Here is a 15,953-nt window from a genome sequence, read left to right as displayed (position 1 = left end):
AAGCTGAAAGAGGGCAGAATCGTAGGAGAAATTAGTGCATATCAGGTAGGATACAGGGAAGGGGAAGAACAAAAGAGAGGGTGGGGGTTGATTAATTAACAAAAACTGGAAAATTCATTGTTCATACCGTCACGTTGTAAGATACCCAAGCAGAATATGAAGTGCTATTTCTCCAGTTTACGTACAGCCTCACTCTGGCAATGGAGAAGGCCCAGGACAGAAAGGTTGGGATGGAACTGGGAAGGGAAGTTAAAATTATTCGCAACCTAGAGATCCACTAGGCCTTGGTGAACCGAGCATAATTGTTCGGCACACCGGTTGCCATGCCTACTTGGTCTCTCCGATGTAAAGGAGGCCATATCGGGAGCATTGAAGGCAGTACATGAGGTCAGAGGAGTTGCATATGAGGAGGCATTAATAAGGAATTAATCTACAATACCAGGGTGCAAGCCACATTTCCTAAAGAGATCTCAGACATCTAGAATGGAAAGTCTCATCTTGGACGCAGATGCGGCGGAGACAGAGTAATTTGCAAGAGGCAGGGTGGGAGGAGATGTATTGCAGATAACTATGAGTTAGTGGGTTTATACCAGACATCAGTCATAGACTATGTAATGGAGATGGAGAGAAAGGGGAGAGAGCTGTCAGAGAAATTGACGAATTCTGCATGGGCGCAGGAGGCAGCCCCGATGCAGTCATCAATGTAGTGAGAAAGAGTTGAGAGGTATTGCCAATGTAAGTTTGGAATAAAGAATATTTAATGTAACCAACAAAAAGGCGGGCATAGCTGGGACCCTGTGAATGGCGATGGCCACACCTTTAACTTGAAGAAAGTAACGCGGCGTTAAAAGGAAAGTTGTTGACAGTGAGGACAGGTTCCACCAGGTAGAGGAGAATGTTAGTGGTGGGGATCGATTGGGTCTCTGACCATGGAAGAACTGGAAGGCCTTAAGCACCGGAAATTGGAGGAACAGCACCTCATATTCCGTTTGGGGAGTCTACACCCCTGGGGCATGAACATCGAATTCTCCCAATTCTGTTAGTCTTTGCTGTCTCCTCCCCTTCCTCAGCTCCCCTGCTGTCTCCTCCCACCCTCCAGCCTTCTGGCTACTCCTCCTTTTCCCTTTCTTGTCCCCACCCACCCCCGCCCCCGATCAGTCTGAAGAAGTTATTGAAAGTCCTTCGCTCCATAGATGCTGCTGCACCCGCTGAGTTTCTCAGAAGTGGCCTTAAGACCCTCCGGAAAGGAGATGTCCATGGTGATGATGAGGGGAACCTAGGGGGAATATTGAATGAGGAGTATTTGAGGGTAATGAGTGTCTGTGGGACATGGGGGGGGGGGGAAATAGAATTGAAGTATTTGGTAATGAGTTCTGTGGGACAGAAACAGGCAAAAACAATGGGCCTGCCCGGGATTTTGGGAGATAGAAATGGGTTGTACACGACTGGGGAACTCTAAGATGGTGGAGGGAAGAGTGAGTGAGCAGATTTGGGCCCCAGATCTGAGGAAGGATGCGCTGGCATTGCAGAGGATCCAGAGGGCGCGAGAATGATCCTGGGGAAGATTGGATTAATGTATGAGGCGTGTGAGATGGCGCAGGGCCTGTACTTGCTGGAGTTAAAGAAGGATGAGGGGGAGGGGATCTCATTGAAACCTACTGAATAATGAAAGACCTCGATAGAGTAGATGTGACAAGGATGTTTCCAGTAGTGGGAGAATCTAGGACCAATGAGCATAGACATTGAATGGAGATGAATAGGTGAATCTGTGGAATTCATTGCCACAAACAGCTGTGGAGCCCAAGTCATTGAATATTTTTATGGTGGAATTTGATAGGTTCTTGATTAAGTTATGGGAAGAATAGATCAGCCATGATCAAACAGCAATGCACTTTTCTGGGCTGAATGGCCTAATTCTGTACCTATGTCATGGTCTAAGATTGCCAGAGGTGTTAAGATCAGTTATGGTCTGGGAGATGATGGTTTGTCTGTTGGGGTCTTGTGGGGTAGTTATGAGAAGGTGTCTGAGAGCTGGCCTCAGCACAGTAGTGGGCAGCCTGCCAGACTACAACAGCGCCTCCCATGCAGGCACTTTTGATAGCGGATTGTTCGGATTGAGTGGGCTGAGGGCTGGCTGCATGTTCAGAAGGAATGAGATTGGTGTGGTAACAGGAGTGAAGAAGTCAAGATGATTGATGTCACACTAGCAACTGGAAATAAAATGGTCCAGAGAGGTATAAGGCCGGCAGGAGGAGTCCATGTGAAGAAGGAATGTTGCAGATGAGAAAAAGGGTTGTTACTGGGAGGTGAGGACTCCTTGTTGGATATAAAGGCAATGGAAGGAGCTCCACATCACTATGGGCTCAAACCTCATTGAGGTGTGGCCTTCTGTTGGGGACATACAACGGAGAGGGGGAGGTGGGGGGCTGGTGTAAACCCTGCAGGTTTTCACAAAATAAAAAAAATGGCTGATTTTAGTCTGAATTAAAAAGTACTCACCAAAGCTCCACCCTAGGGGGGGCTCAATCTTTAAAATGAAATCCCCCTAGAAAGCAAATTGTAATAGATATTATAGAACAAGGCACGCTTATACACAAAGAAAGTGGTCCTTTCACCAATGCAATAATTAATCAACAGATTACTTTATCAATGTCAGCACAACACTCCAAATCAGAATACTTTATAAAATTTATAAAATTGATTCTGCAGAGATTACATACATTTGTAATGAATATACCATTTTTAGTTTTTTAGATAAAGCGCGGAAACAGGCCCTTCGGCCCACCGAGTCCGCACAGACCAGCGACCCCCGCACATGAACACTATCCTACACTCACTAAGGTCAATTTTTACATTTATACCAAGCCAATTAACCTACAAACCTGTACGTCTTTGGAGTGTGGGAGGAAACCGAAGATCTCAGAGAAAACCCATGCAGGTCACGGGGGAGAACATACATACTCCATACAGACAGCAGCCAACGTCAGGATCGAACCCGGGTCTCTGGCGCTGCAAGCGCTGTAAAGCAGCAACTCTACCGCTGCGCCACTGTGCCGCCCTCAAACTAATTTATTAAAACTACCGAACAATTGCATGAGCCGCTCAGATTGTCATTGGTTAATGAGTCAATATTTTTTATAAAACTGAGATAATCATTGAGAAAGTGTGAATCAAAAAACGTAGTTTGGAAATTGAAATAGGATTCTATCATAACCAAACAGAGTATAAACTGATTCATACCACCATAAAGGCATTATCATAGTTTACAAAATATGTTACCTTGTCATACAGGGGAATCATGAAGTAGCCATTGTTGGGAGCACAATCTGTCTGATATTTCAGCGATCCTTGTTTTGTGTATAGTTTGATCTGTGAAAGCAATCATGGTTTTCCTTTAATTTAGAAGAAAATTGGCTCAGAAACTTAAATTCTGAGACCATTTGTTTCATCAATTCCTTTTATATTTGTTAAACATAATCTAAACATTCTACATTTTTAACCTCAACGTAAAACTGGGCTTACAGACCATCATTATCAAGGCAGTTGGGCCAAAATAGGGAAAGGTACAAGAAGAGTTCAAGATTAACACCCCAGCAAAATGCCATTTTCGATTCAGATCGGCCAAATGTAAATGAATGGCAGGACAAGGAGCTGAATAACCCACCCTCTTTCAATGTTCCTCCTTTTCCACAGCAGGTTTCAAGATTTAATATGTCATGCATTCACAAAGAGTTGGAGTAACTCAGCGAGTCTGGCAGCATCTCGGGAGAATATGGATAGGTGACCGTTACTGAAAAGGGTCCCCACCAGAAATGTCACCTCAAGGATCGGTACTGGGCCCATTGCAGTTTGTGGCTTACATCAAAGAAATGTAACTTTGAGGGTATGCAATGTGAATTGGCCAATTGATTCTTAAAGGGTTGACGGTGGATATGCAATGGAAGGCATTTAAAGATTGCATGGATGAACTACAACAATTGTTCATCCCAGTTTGGCAAAATAATAAATCAGGGAAGGTAGTGCATTCGTGGATAACAAGGGAAATCAGGGATAGTATCAAAACAAAAGATGAAGCGTACAAATTAGCCAGAAAAAGCAGCCTACCAGAGGACTGGGATAAATTCAGAGTCCAGCAGAGGAGGACAAAGGGCTTAATTAGGAAAGGGAAAATAGATTATGAAAGAAAACTGGCAGGGAGCATAAAAACTGACTGCAAAAGTTTTTATAGATATGTGAAGAGAGAGATTAGTTAAAACAAATGTAGGTCCCTTGCTGTCAGAAACAGGTGAATTGATCATGGGGAACAAGGACATGGCAGACCAATTGAATAACTACTTTGGTTCCGTCTTCACTAAGGAAGACATAAATAATCTGCCGGAAACTGGATCTGAGGAACTGAGTGAAATCCAGGTTAGCCGGGAAGTGGTGTTAGGTAAATTGAATGGATTAAAGGCCGATAAATCTCCAGGGCCGGATAGGCTACATCCCAGAGTACGCCAGAAATAGTGGATGCTTTAGTGATAATTTTTCAAAACTCTTTAGATTCTGGAGTAGTTCCTGAGGATTGGAGGGTAGCTAATGTAACCCCACTTTTTAAAAAAGGGAGGGAGACAGAAAACAGGGAATTATAGACCAGTTAGTCTAACATCGTTAGTGGGGAAACTGCTAGAGTCAGTTATTAAAGATGGGATAGCAGCACATTTGGAAAGTGGTGAAATCATTGGACAAAGTCAGCATGGATTTACGAAAGGTAAATCCTGTCTGACGAATCTTATAGAATTTTTCGAGGATATAACTAGTAGAGTGGATAAGGGAGAACCAGTGGATGTGTTATATCTGGACTTTCAGAAAGTTTTCAACAAGGTCCCACATAAGAGATTAGAATACAAACTTAAAGCACACGGTATTGGGGGTTCAGTATTGATGTGAATAGAGAACTGGCTGGCAAACAGGAAGCAAAGAGTAGGAGTAAACGGGTCCTTTTCAGAATGGCAGGCAGTGACTAGTGGGGTACCGCAAGGCTCAGTGCTGGGACCCAAGCTATTTACAATATATATTCATGATTTGGACGAGGGAATTAAATGCAACATCTCCAGGTTTGCGGATGACACGAAGCTGGGGGGCAGTGTTAGCTGTGAGGAGGATGCTCGGAGGCTGCAAGGTGACTTGGATTGGCTGGGTGAGTGGGCAAATGCATGGCAGATGCAGTATAATGTGGATAAATGTGAGGTTATCCACTTTGGTGGCAAAAACAGGAAAGTAGACTATTATCTAAATGGTGGCCGATTAGGAAAAGGGTAGATGCAACGAGACCTGGAGGTCATGGTACACCAGTCATTGAAAGTAGGCATGCAGGTGCAGCAGGCAGTGAAGAAAGCGAATGGTATGTTAGCATTCATAGCAAAAGGATTTGAGTATAGGAGCAGGGAGGTTCTACTGCAGTTGTACAGGGTATTGGTGAGACCACACCTGGAATATTGTGTACAGATTTGGTCTCCAAATCTGAGGAAAGACATTCTTGCCATAGAGGGAGTACAGAGAAGGTTCACCAGACTGATTCCTGGGATGTCAGGACTTTCATATGACGAAAGACTGGATAGACTCGGCTTGTACTTGCTAGAATTTAGAAGATTGAGTAGGGATCTTATAGAAACTCACAAAATTCTTAAGGGGTTGGACAGGCTAGGTGCAGGAAGATTGTTTCCGATGTTGGGGAAGTCCAGGACAAGGGGTCACAGTTTAAGGATAAAGGGGAAATCCTTTAGGACCGAGATGAGAAAAACTTTTTTCACACAGAGAGTGGTAAATCTCTGGAATTCTCTGCCACAGAAGGTAGTTGAGGCCAGTTCATTGGTTATATTTAAGAGGGAGTTAGATGTGGCCCTTGTGGCTAAAGGGATCAGGGGGTATGGAGAGAAGGCAGGTACAGGATACTGAGTTCGATGATCAGCCCTGATCATATTGACTCGAAGGACCAAATGGCATACTCCTGCACCTATTTTCTATGTTTCTATCAGCATGATTAGTACGTTTGCAGAAGAGGTATTGTGGATGGCAAAGATGGTTATCTAATGTTACAGCTGCATCTTGATCAGTTCGGCAGGTGGGTTGAGGAATGGTTAATGAAGTTTAATACAGATAGGTGCGAGGAGTTGCATTTTGGGAAGGACCTATACAGTAAATGGCAGGGACTGCGGATTGTGGTAGAGCAGAGGAATCCAGGAGTGCATGTATGTAATTTCTTGAAAGTGGTGTCACAGGTGAATAAGGTGGTCAAGAAACCTTTCAGCACTTTGGCCTTCATCAGTCAGGGTTTTAAGTATAGAGTTTGGGATGTTGTTACAGATGTACAGGCACTGGTGAGGCCACTGTTGGGGTACTGTGTTCAGGTTTGGTCACCTAATACAGGAAATATGTTGTTTAGCTGGAAAGAGTGCAGAGAAGATTTAAGAAGATGTTGGGTGCGCTTGAGGGCTGAGCTATAGGGAGAGGTTGACCAGACTAGGACTGTATTCCTTGGAGTGTAGGAGAATGAGTGGTGATCTTTTAGAGGTGTATAAGTTCATGAAGGAAATAGATTGGGTAGACACATTGAATATTATCCAGAGGATATAGGTTTAAGGCGAGAGGGGAAGGATTTAATAGGAATCTGAGGGGCAACGTTTTCACTTTCCTATATATGGAATGAGCTGCCAGAGGAAGCAGTTGTACAATATTTGAATACAATATAGAATACATTTTGACAGGTACATGGATAGGAAAGGTTTAGAGATATGTGCCAAATGCAAGCAGGTGCGATAGTGTTTTAATGGGGCGCTTTGGTCGACATGGGCAAGCTGGGCTGAAGGGCCTGTTTCCATGCTGTATGACTCATAGCATCCCAATAGTAATCATCTGTTTTCGTTGACAGCTATGGTACAGTTCTGATGCTCTCAGATTATAGGATCAAGTCCGACTCTGTCCAGCTCAAGGTTTTTAATCAAACTTGAGTCAAATAAATGGTCAAAAACATACCGCATAAACAGCATGTAAGTATTGGTCAGATTATCTGCTTGACTAAGCCAAAATATGTTCTATGCAGCAAGAAAAAACATCTGCAGAAAGACAGAGGCAACAGGGAAAATGAGCAGGATTAAGGACTGGGTGAAGATGTTGTGCCAAAAAATTGCACTTATATAGAGACATTTCATTGGCAAATGGTAAATTTTACTTCTGAGTCACGTGAGTGACTACGTGAAGAACCCGCCAGGACGCATGCGTGCCATATCGCTTCACGCATTGCGAAACGACAGACGGGGTGGAACGACGTTCCCCCGCAGCGGTAAATTTGAAACCGCGACCGACAGGTAATTTTAATTAACAGGTACTCTGCGGTCATTTTTTGTTTCCCGCGCTGTTTTTTACAGGGGGGAAACTGGACAAAAATAGAGTCCACAAGGGCCGCGTCTAAAGTTGGCTGGGGAGGACCGCGGAGTTGCGGGCAGCCAGCAGCAGCTGAAGGCACCAGTATCACCATGAATGGGATCAGCTGTGCCCGACTTAGCACCCGCGCCGGCCAGATCAACACCACGGACGGGCGGGAAGGCTACACAGATCAGAGCCATTGACTCTGACAAGTTGAATGGCTGGCTCTAAAGAGGGGTATTGCTGAAGGAAGAAATCAGTGAGCGGGGGTGCAAGAACAAGGAAACCTCCTGGAAAAGGAGTCCAAGTTTGTACATCTAAAAACAACTACAGGAACATGGCTGTAATAGACACTACAGCCAAATATTTGGCACCGGAAAATGGGTATCCCTCAAAAATTTCCCACTGTGAACAGTTACATCTGAAAACACATTGGAACGGGAGTCAGAAGGCAGGATGTTTAGCTAAGATGCTGTGGCATTATTCTGCAATATAGAGTATGAGATTAATAGTCTCAGGAGAACACCATCCGCCCAGCTTTAAACCCTAAGTTTGCAGAGCTGTGCAGACCTGGAGGGATTAAACCACCAATATTACAACTTGGGGGCAACCTGTCAAAACAGGTAAAAGAGCTCAATAAGGAGGCCAATACCCTGGGGCTCATAAAGGCGGCAACAGGCAGGATCTCCTACACACGACAACAGCACCTCCACACACCAACCAGCAGGAGGACACACAGAAGCTGGTGAAAGCTCAAAGGCCAGGCTACAGGACAGAGGTCTTTTAGGCCTGGCCCAGACCGGCCTTCGTGGAAGACGTGCAACCCCAAATCCCAAATCCAAAAACCGACGCCACAACCTCTACAGCGACTGCAAGGAAGAAAACAAACTTTCCACTGGTCACCATGGAGGTATCATCTGGTCTCTTCCAAAAAACAGGAGGTGTAAATAACACAAATTGGTGTGTAGATTCCATTTTCTTGGGAGGCATGTAGTGCAATAACTACTAACACTTATTTTCTCCCTAATGTTTAGGGATATACAATTGAATTTGTGCACAAAATTTCCCGGTTCAGCATGTACCGAACAAAACGTTCGTGCCTTCACGATAAGAAAAACTGGAGCGCATGCTGAACTGGAGAGGCTAGATGCTAGGGAATCATGGGGAAATCCCAAAACGACTCTTTGGAATTTGTGTCAATATCTTTACAAAAAACAAAAAGATGTGGTTACCAATCATTCAGGTCTGACAAACCTGAATACATTGTAGTTGGGGACAGTTTTGGGGACAGTCTTCTCCAGGGCAGCTCCCAGGCTCTGGAACTCCCTCCCCCAACTGATCCGCAATTCCGTGTCCCTCACCACCTTCCAGTCCCGCCTCAAGACCCATCTCTTCACCTCTGCCTATCTTTAGCCCCACGTGCCGCCCCTTTACATCTGTGCATTAATTGCCTCATACTGTGTTTTGTATTGAATTCTGTATTTACTTTGTGTACTAGTCATGTCTCTATTATTTATTTCATTCCCCTTACATGTTGTTCCTCTACCTGCTAAATTTTTGTAAGGTGTCCTTGAGACTCTTGAAAGGCGCCCATAAATAAAATGTATTATTATTATTATTGTGCAGTAAATTCATTCGAAATTGGAAACCTTTGTTACTGCCAAACAATTGATTCCATAGGCTACTTTATGGATTGCATCCATTAAAAGATGCTTACTATACGGTGCCTATGCGGAAGGATTATAGACGTTATTAATTCTAAGCTAACACCTTCCACCACTAAGGACTACTTGGGGTTCACCTTTGACTTAGTCTACATGTGGGTAACTTATCAAAGGAAGGTACAGACTTAACTGAGGCCAACAACCTCATTGACATCAGTAAACCACCTATTCGACTGGTAGCAAGGGTAATTCGCAATACTGTGGCCTTTCCAGCCACACTGTTTGACCTTTGACCAATAATTACAAGGACAAAGGTATAAGCACTTAAAATCAATACTGGTCATGTGTAGAGACCAATGAGGCTACCAATCTAAGCAATCACGGAATTACAATGATAGGGGAAATATTGGGCATTGTTCAAACCCTATCATTGTCAGCAACCATTCAGTGGTGCTACAAACTGATGCCAGTGTTCATGGTTGGCGTGTTACTAACCCCATCTCTAGTTGTGGATATAGATGGGATGCACAATAAGCATCATTGCTTCAGATACATGTCATAAACTACTTGGAAATGTTGGGTGCGTTCTATGGACTAAAATCATACTGTTCAGAAATGCATCACCTGCATGTTAGACTACAGATTGATAACACCACCATGGTGACATATACTAACTACATGGGTGGAATCAAATCGGTATCATGTGAGAATCCGGCTAACACAATTTGGCAATGGTGTATTCAGAAAAACATTTGAATATCAGCTAGTTACCTACCAGGTAACCTCAAATTTAGTGGCAGACACCAGGTCATGCAAATTCATGACAAACATCGAATAGATGTTGGACCGCAAAGTGTTTGCTGATATTGTAGCATAATATGAAACACCAGAGATTGATCTATTGCATCTCGGCTTAATCACCAGTTGCCTATCTGTGTTTCTTGGGAATCAGACTGGGGCATCAGCGATGGATGCCGTCTCGCTGCAATTGGGGGGGGGATTGTTCTTTCTATGCATTCCCTCCTTTCTGCCTCATCAGTCGGGTATTACACAAAATACAACTAAACATGGCTCATCCCGTAACGGGCGGGAAAATCATCCCTACCATAATAGGACAAATGTGTCCGTCAGCAGAATCTTAAGTAATCATTTCCGGACCTGGGACTAACGAACCGAACAATGAACATATACAGCGGCTCACAGGCAGTCCACAAAGAAACTATATCGGGTCCACATCAGAAGTGGGAAATATTGTTCTAGGAACAACATCACTACTGTACGACGAACAAAACGTCTGTTCTGAAATTCCTGGCAGGCCTCCATTATGATGAGGGGCTCAGCATTAACTGTGCCAGAAGTGCCCTTTCAGCATATCTATGGTGAGGATCAGAGCGTCATTCTGTTGGGACTCACCACCTGGTAACCAAACTTATGAGGGGAATTTTTTAATATCAATCCCCCAAGAACCAGGTACTCTCAAATATGGGATGTGAGTATTGTCCTAACGTTGCTAAGGAACTGGTCTCCAGCAACAGCTCTGTCCCTGCAAAAACTGACGCATAAAACAGTCATACTGATGGCTTTGGTCACAGCGCAAAAGTCTTTACATAAGTTAAGGCTGGACAATATGACTTCTTCAACAAGACATATAACTTTTCATGTTCACGAATTAGTCGAACAGAACAGACCGGGACCATCAGGCCTCAAAATAGAATTTAGGGCTTACCCTATAGATGATCATCTCTGTATAATAAGACATTTATTGTTATATATGGAGAACACCAAAAACATCAGAGGCTATGAGATGGTACTACTAATCAGCCACAAGCAACCCCACAAAAAAGTGTCGGTTCAAACTATTTCCAGATGGCTGAAACAGGTTTTAACAACAGCTGGAGTGGATACTAACATATTCAAATCTCATTCCACCAGGGCTGCAGCTACATCGGCAGCTATGGAGTTGGACGTACCGATGGACCAAATCCTGGAGACAGCAGGATGGTCAAGGGAAAAAACGTTCCAACAATTCTACCATAAACCAGTGGTTAAACCTGGAACTTTTGCAGAATCAATTTTAAGTTCTGTAATATGATTTCACCCCATGAAATAGGGGCTATAATTTGTTGTTAATAACTTTATCATGGATTTCAATGTCGGATTCATGTTTAAACATGTTAACACAATTCCTTCCTCAGTCAATTAAGGCAGATGTGATGCATGGACTCGTTTCCACGGCATGAAATCACAGAGCTTTGAAATCTTCACGTAGTCACTCACGTGACTCCGAAGTAAAATAGTACGATTAAACGAGAACTTACCAGTTCGGAGTTTGATCGTTATTTTATGAGGAGTAACGTTGAGGGATTACGTGTCCTCCGCTCCCACCCTTGATCATACAGTTCAACTGGTATCCTCTTCGCTAATCTTACTAGGTTCAGTCATTACTATTATCTGTGATTTCACACCGCTGCTTTGAAGAATGACTCGCATGCGTCCTGGCGGGTTCTTCACTTAATCCCTCAACGTTACTCCTCATAAAATAACGATCAAACTTCAAACTGGTAATTTCTCGTTTAATCTTACTAGTATACTTAGCTTTATTCAAACTCTTAATTACAAAGGAACTACGACACTCAAAACTTGTCATGTCAAATGATGGTGAGCTATTTCAACTAAACTTGCGGCTTCCCTTTGTTCTGAGTCCCAGATTGAGGATATTCTGACTGCTGGTCTTTGCTTCTCAATGTGCATTGGCCAGGTGGTCCAGCAGAGTGGAGAGTGTCGAGATTGAATCCTCTGCCAATCTGTTGTGGTGATAGGCAGAGTGAAATGGATCCAGTTCTGTACTAAGTCAGGCATTAATATGTATCATAGCATTTCATAGGAGATTAGTGAGCAAAATTAGGGCACATGGTATTGGGGGTAGTGTACTGACATGGATAGAAAATTGGTTGGCAGACAGGAAACAAAGAGTATGGATTAACGGGTCCCTTTCAGAATTTCAGGCAGTGACTAATGGGGTACCACAAGTCTCAGTGCTGGGACTGCAGCTATTTACAATATACGTCAATGATTTAGCAGAAGGGATTCAAAGTGACATTAGCAAATTTGCAGATGACACAAAGCTGGGTGACAGTGTGAACTTTGAGGAGGATTCTATGAGAATGCAGGGTGACTTGGACGTTGGGTGAGTGGGCAGATGCAGTTTAATGTGGATAAATGTGAGGTCTTTGGTAGCAAAAACAGGAAGGCAGATTACTATCTAAATGGTGTCAAGTGGGAAAAGGGGAAGTACAACAGGATCTGGGGGTCCTTGTTCATCAGTTCATGAAAGTAAGCATGCAGGTACAGCAGGCAGTGAAGAAAACGAATGGCATATTGGCCTTTATTATAAGAGGAGATGAATATAGGAGCAGTTGTATGGAGCCCTAATGAGACCACACCTGGAGAATTGTGTGCAGTTTTGCCCCCCTAATTTGAGGAAGGACATTCTTGCTATTGAGGGAGTGCAGCGTAGGTTTACAAGGCATATTCCCGGGATGGCGGGACTGTCATATGCTGAGAGAATGGAGCGGCTGGGCTTGTATACTCTGGAGTTTAGAAGGATGAGAGGGTATCTTATTGAAACACATAAGATTATTAAGGGTTTGGACACGCTAGAGGCAGGAAACATGTTCCCGATGTTGGGGTAGTCCAACATCAGGGGGCACTGTTTAAGAATAAGGGGTAAGCCATTTTGAAACGGAGATGAGGCGATACTTTTTTCACACAGAGAGTTGTGAGTGTGGAATTCTCTGCCTCAGAGGGCGGTGGAGGACGATTCTCTGGATACTTTCAAGAGAGAGCAACATCGGGCTCTTAAAGATAGCGGAGTCAGGGGATATGGGAAGAAGGGAGGAACGGGGTACTGACTGTGGATGATCAGCCATGCACATGGAATGGTGGTGCTGGCTCGAAGGGCCGAATAGCCTACTCCTGCACCTGTTGTCTATTATCCCCTCAAAGCACTTCATATCAATTGACATGAGTGCCAGTCATTAAGGCATGTTCCCTTGCTATTCTTCAGCACTGGTATTATTGATATTCGTTGATTGGAGATGCCCTCATTCTTTATTAGGGTTCCCCTGTTCCATCAGATGAGACCCTCGCCATATCCTCCATATCCTGCAGCTCCACTATTGCCCCCCCTCCCCCAGTTGTAACAAGGATAGAGTCCTCCTTGTCCTCACCTACCACCCCATCAGACATCGCACACAGCATATAATCCTCCAATGGGATCCCACCAGCCACATCTTCCCTTCACCACCCCTTTCCCGCTGAGACCATTCCCTCCACAACTCCCTGGTCAACTCGTTCCTTCCCACACAAACCAGCCCCTCCCCAGGTACTTTCCCCTGCAACCGCAGGAGATGCAACACCTGTCCCTATACCTGCCATCTCGACTGCGTCCAAGGACCCCGACAGTCTTTTCAGGTGAGGCAGAGGTTCACTCGCACCACCTCCAACCTCGTCTACTGTATCCGTTGATCCAAGTGTAGACGCCTGTACTTCGGTGAGACCAAGTGCAGGCTCGGCGATCGTTTTGCTGCAAACCTCCACTCAGTCCGCCTAAACCTACCTGATCTCCGGGTTGCTAAACACTTTAACTCCCCATCCCATTCCCAAACTGACCTTTCTGTCTTGGGCCTCACCATTGTGAGTGAGGCCCAGTGCCAATTGGAGGAACAGCACCTCATATTTCATTTGGGCAGCTTACACCCCAGCGGTACGAACATTGACTTCTCTAACTTCAAGTAACCCTTGATTTCCCTCCCTCTTCATCCCTCTCCCTTCCTAGTTCTCCGACCAGTCCAACTGTCTCCGACTACATTTTATCTGTTTGCTTTGTTGTTACCTTCTCCCAGCTAACAATGATCTATTATACATTTTTCTTGATCTCCATTCCCTTTGCCCTATTTTCAGACCTTACACTTCCTTATCTATGTATCTCCCTCTCCCCTGACATCAGCCTGAAGAAAAGTCTCGGCCCGAAACATCATCCATTCCTTCTCTCAGGCTTTCGTATGTCTTTGGTTTAAACCAGGATCTGCAGTTCCTTCCTACACATATGTGAGGCTGTTGTTCATCAAGTACGGTTCAGCGTTCAACATCATTATCCCTCCACATTCATCATACACAGGGAACTGGGTTTGACAATGAGTTTGGAGCGCCTCCACCTCGCTGACCTTCATCACAGGGGCACTTCCAAGGCTGTGCGTTCTACTTCCTCTATATCAATTACTGTAGGCTCCCAAAGATCCAGATATGTTACCAACAATACCACCATTGTTGGACAAATAACGTGTTAAGATGGAGCAAAGTCCAGGGGGAGATAATCTGGTTGAGTTGTGCCAGAACAACAATCATGTTCTCAACATTAGCAAGAACAGGGAGCAGATTATTGATTTTAGGGAGGGAAAGCCAAGGGACCGTGCACCTGTTTTCATCTGCGGGAAGGCCGTGCACAGAGTCAACAGCTTCAGGATCCTGGGCATGCCCATCTGATGATCTCCCTTGGGCGCAACACATTGATACAATAACAAAGAAAGCTCACCAATGCCTCTACTTCCTCAGAGGTTTGAAGGGATTTGGCATGTTGGGAAATACTCTTGAACAGGTGAAAAGTGGAAAGTGTACTGACTGGTTGCATCCGGGCTTGGTTCCATAATTCAAACACCCAAGCGTGAAAGAGCTGTAGAATATGGTGGACATTGCCTGCCTATTCAAGAGTACTGACATACCCACAACCAAAGTGATCTATAAGAAGCACTACCTCAAGACAGCTAATATCATCATAATCCCACACTACCATGCCTACCAGGCATGTGCCGTCAGGGTAGGCAAGGTAGGCAGTGCCTTTCTTCCACTGTACATGTAACATGCAAAAGTATGTGCAGCTCACGTGCCGTCAACGCTGCTTCAAGCCTTCTGAGGGGTGTCGTTGAGTATGACAGCCCAGCCTGCAGCTGTTCGTCCTTTCACTCTTTTAAAAACATTTTTAGTATGTTAAATGTTCGTTTGGAAGTCTAATCTTTTTTATGTGGGGGGTGGGATGGGAGGAAGAGGGAAACTATTTTTCTCAGTCCCTACCTGGTCGGAGATGCGGCTTTTCTCTGGGCCGTATCCTCACCCCTTCCTCACGGCCTACCACTGGGACTGGAGCGGCGTTTCCTGCCGGGACCGATCAGAACTTCGGCTTCGGCGGTGGCGCAGCGCTGGGGCACCATCCCGGAGCGGGCGATGCTTTACCCGGGTTGCATTGCAGTGGGCTCCGGAGTGCTGTGACGGCCGACTCCCAACATCGCGGAGCTCTCGTTGCAGAGCTTCCAGCTGCGGCGGCGCTGACTCTGAACATCGTGGAGCCTGGGATCTCTCACTGAGATCGCCAGTGTCGGAGCTCCGACCAACGTGGCCTGTGGACTTCGGGAGCCGCGGTCTCTGGCAATAAGCGGCCATTCCAGACGCCCCAAGCCACTGAATAAGAGTGTTCTCCTGACGCCGAAGCCCCATCAACCGGCGGGAGAGTCTGTACAACGGGCCGCCGTTGCGGCGACTACGGAGGCCTAAATAGGCCCGACCAGGGGTGAACAAGGGGAAGAAGACTGGACTTTGTGCCTTCCCTCACAGTGGGAACCATGGTGGGGGGATGTTTTTATGTTTTATGGTCAATTCTCTTTTTTAATGTGGTGTCTTACTTTTATTGGTGTGCTGCAAATGGCAACTCAAATTTCACTACACCAGAAATGGTGTATGTGACAATAAATTTGTCCAATGTCAACGATTTATAAGGGCAGCTGAAATTCTGCCATTGCACCATGGACTGCGTGCATGCGCAGCGTATTGCGC

General features: G+C 45.0%; 1 protein-coding gene across 1 annotated transcript in view; it reads right to left on the bottom strand.

The window, feature by feature from the left end:
* The window catches only part of nomo (nodal modulator), a 98,406-nt gene that overhangs the window by 78,540 nt on the left and 3,913 nt on the right, over positions 1-15,953 (bottom strand). Inside the window, exons 2-3 of the mRNA XM_055651879.1 lie at positions 3,280-3,369; positions 2,500-2,545 (exon numbers count right to left, since the gene is read on the bottom strand). Coding sequence (XP_055507854.1) covers positions 2,500-2,545; positions 3,280-3,369 — 136 coding nt within the window. The remainder of the gene's footprint in view (positions 1-2,499; positions 2,546-3,279; positions 3,370-15,953) is intronic.

This window comes from Leucoraja erinacea, chromosome 20 (genome assembly GCF_028641065.1).
Source record: "Leucoraja erinacea ecotype New England chromosome 20, Leri_hhj_1, whole genome shotgun sequence".
NCBI classification, from domain to species: Eukaryota; Metazoa; Chordata; class Chondrichthyes; order Rajiformes; family Rajidae; genus Leucoraja; species Leucoraja erinaceus.
The sequence above is the reverse complement of the archived record's forward strand: the minus strand, read 5'-3'. Positions and strand labels throughout refer to the sequence as shown.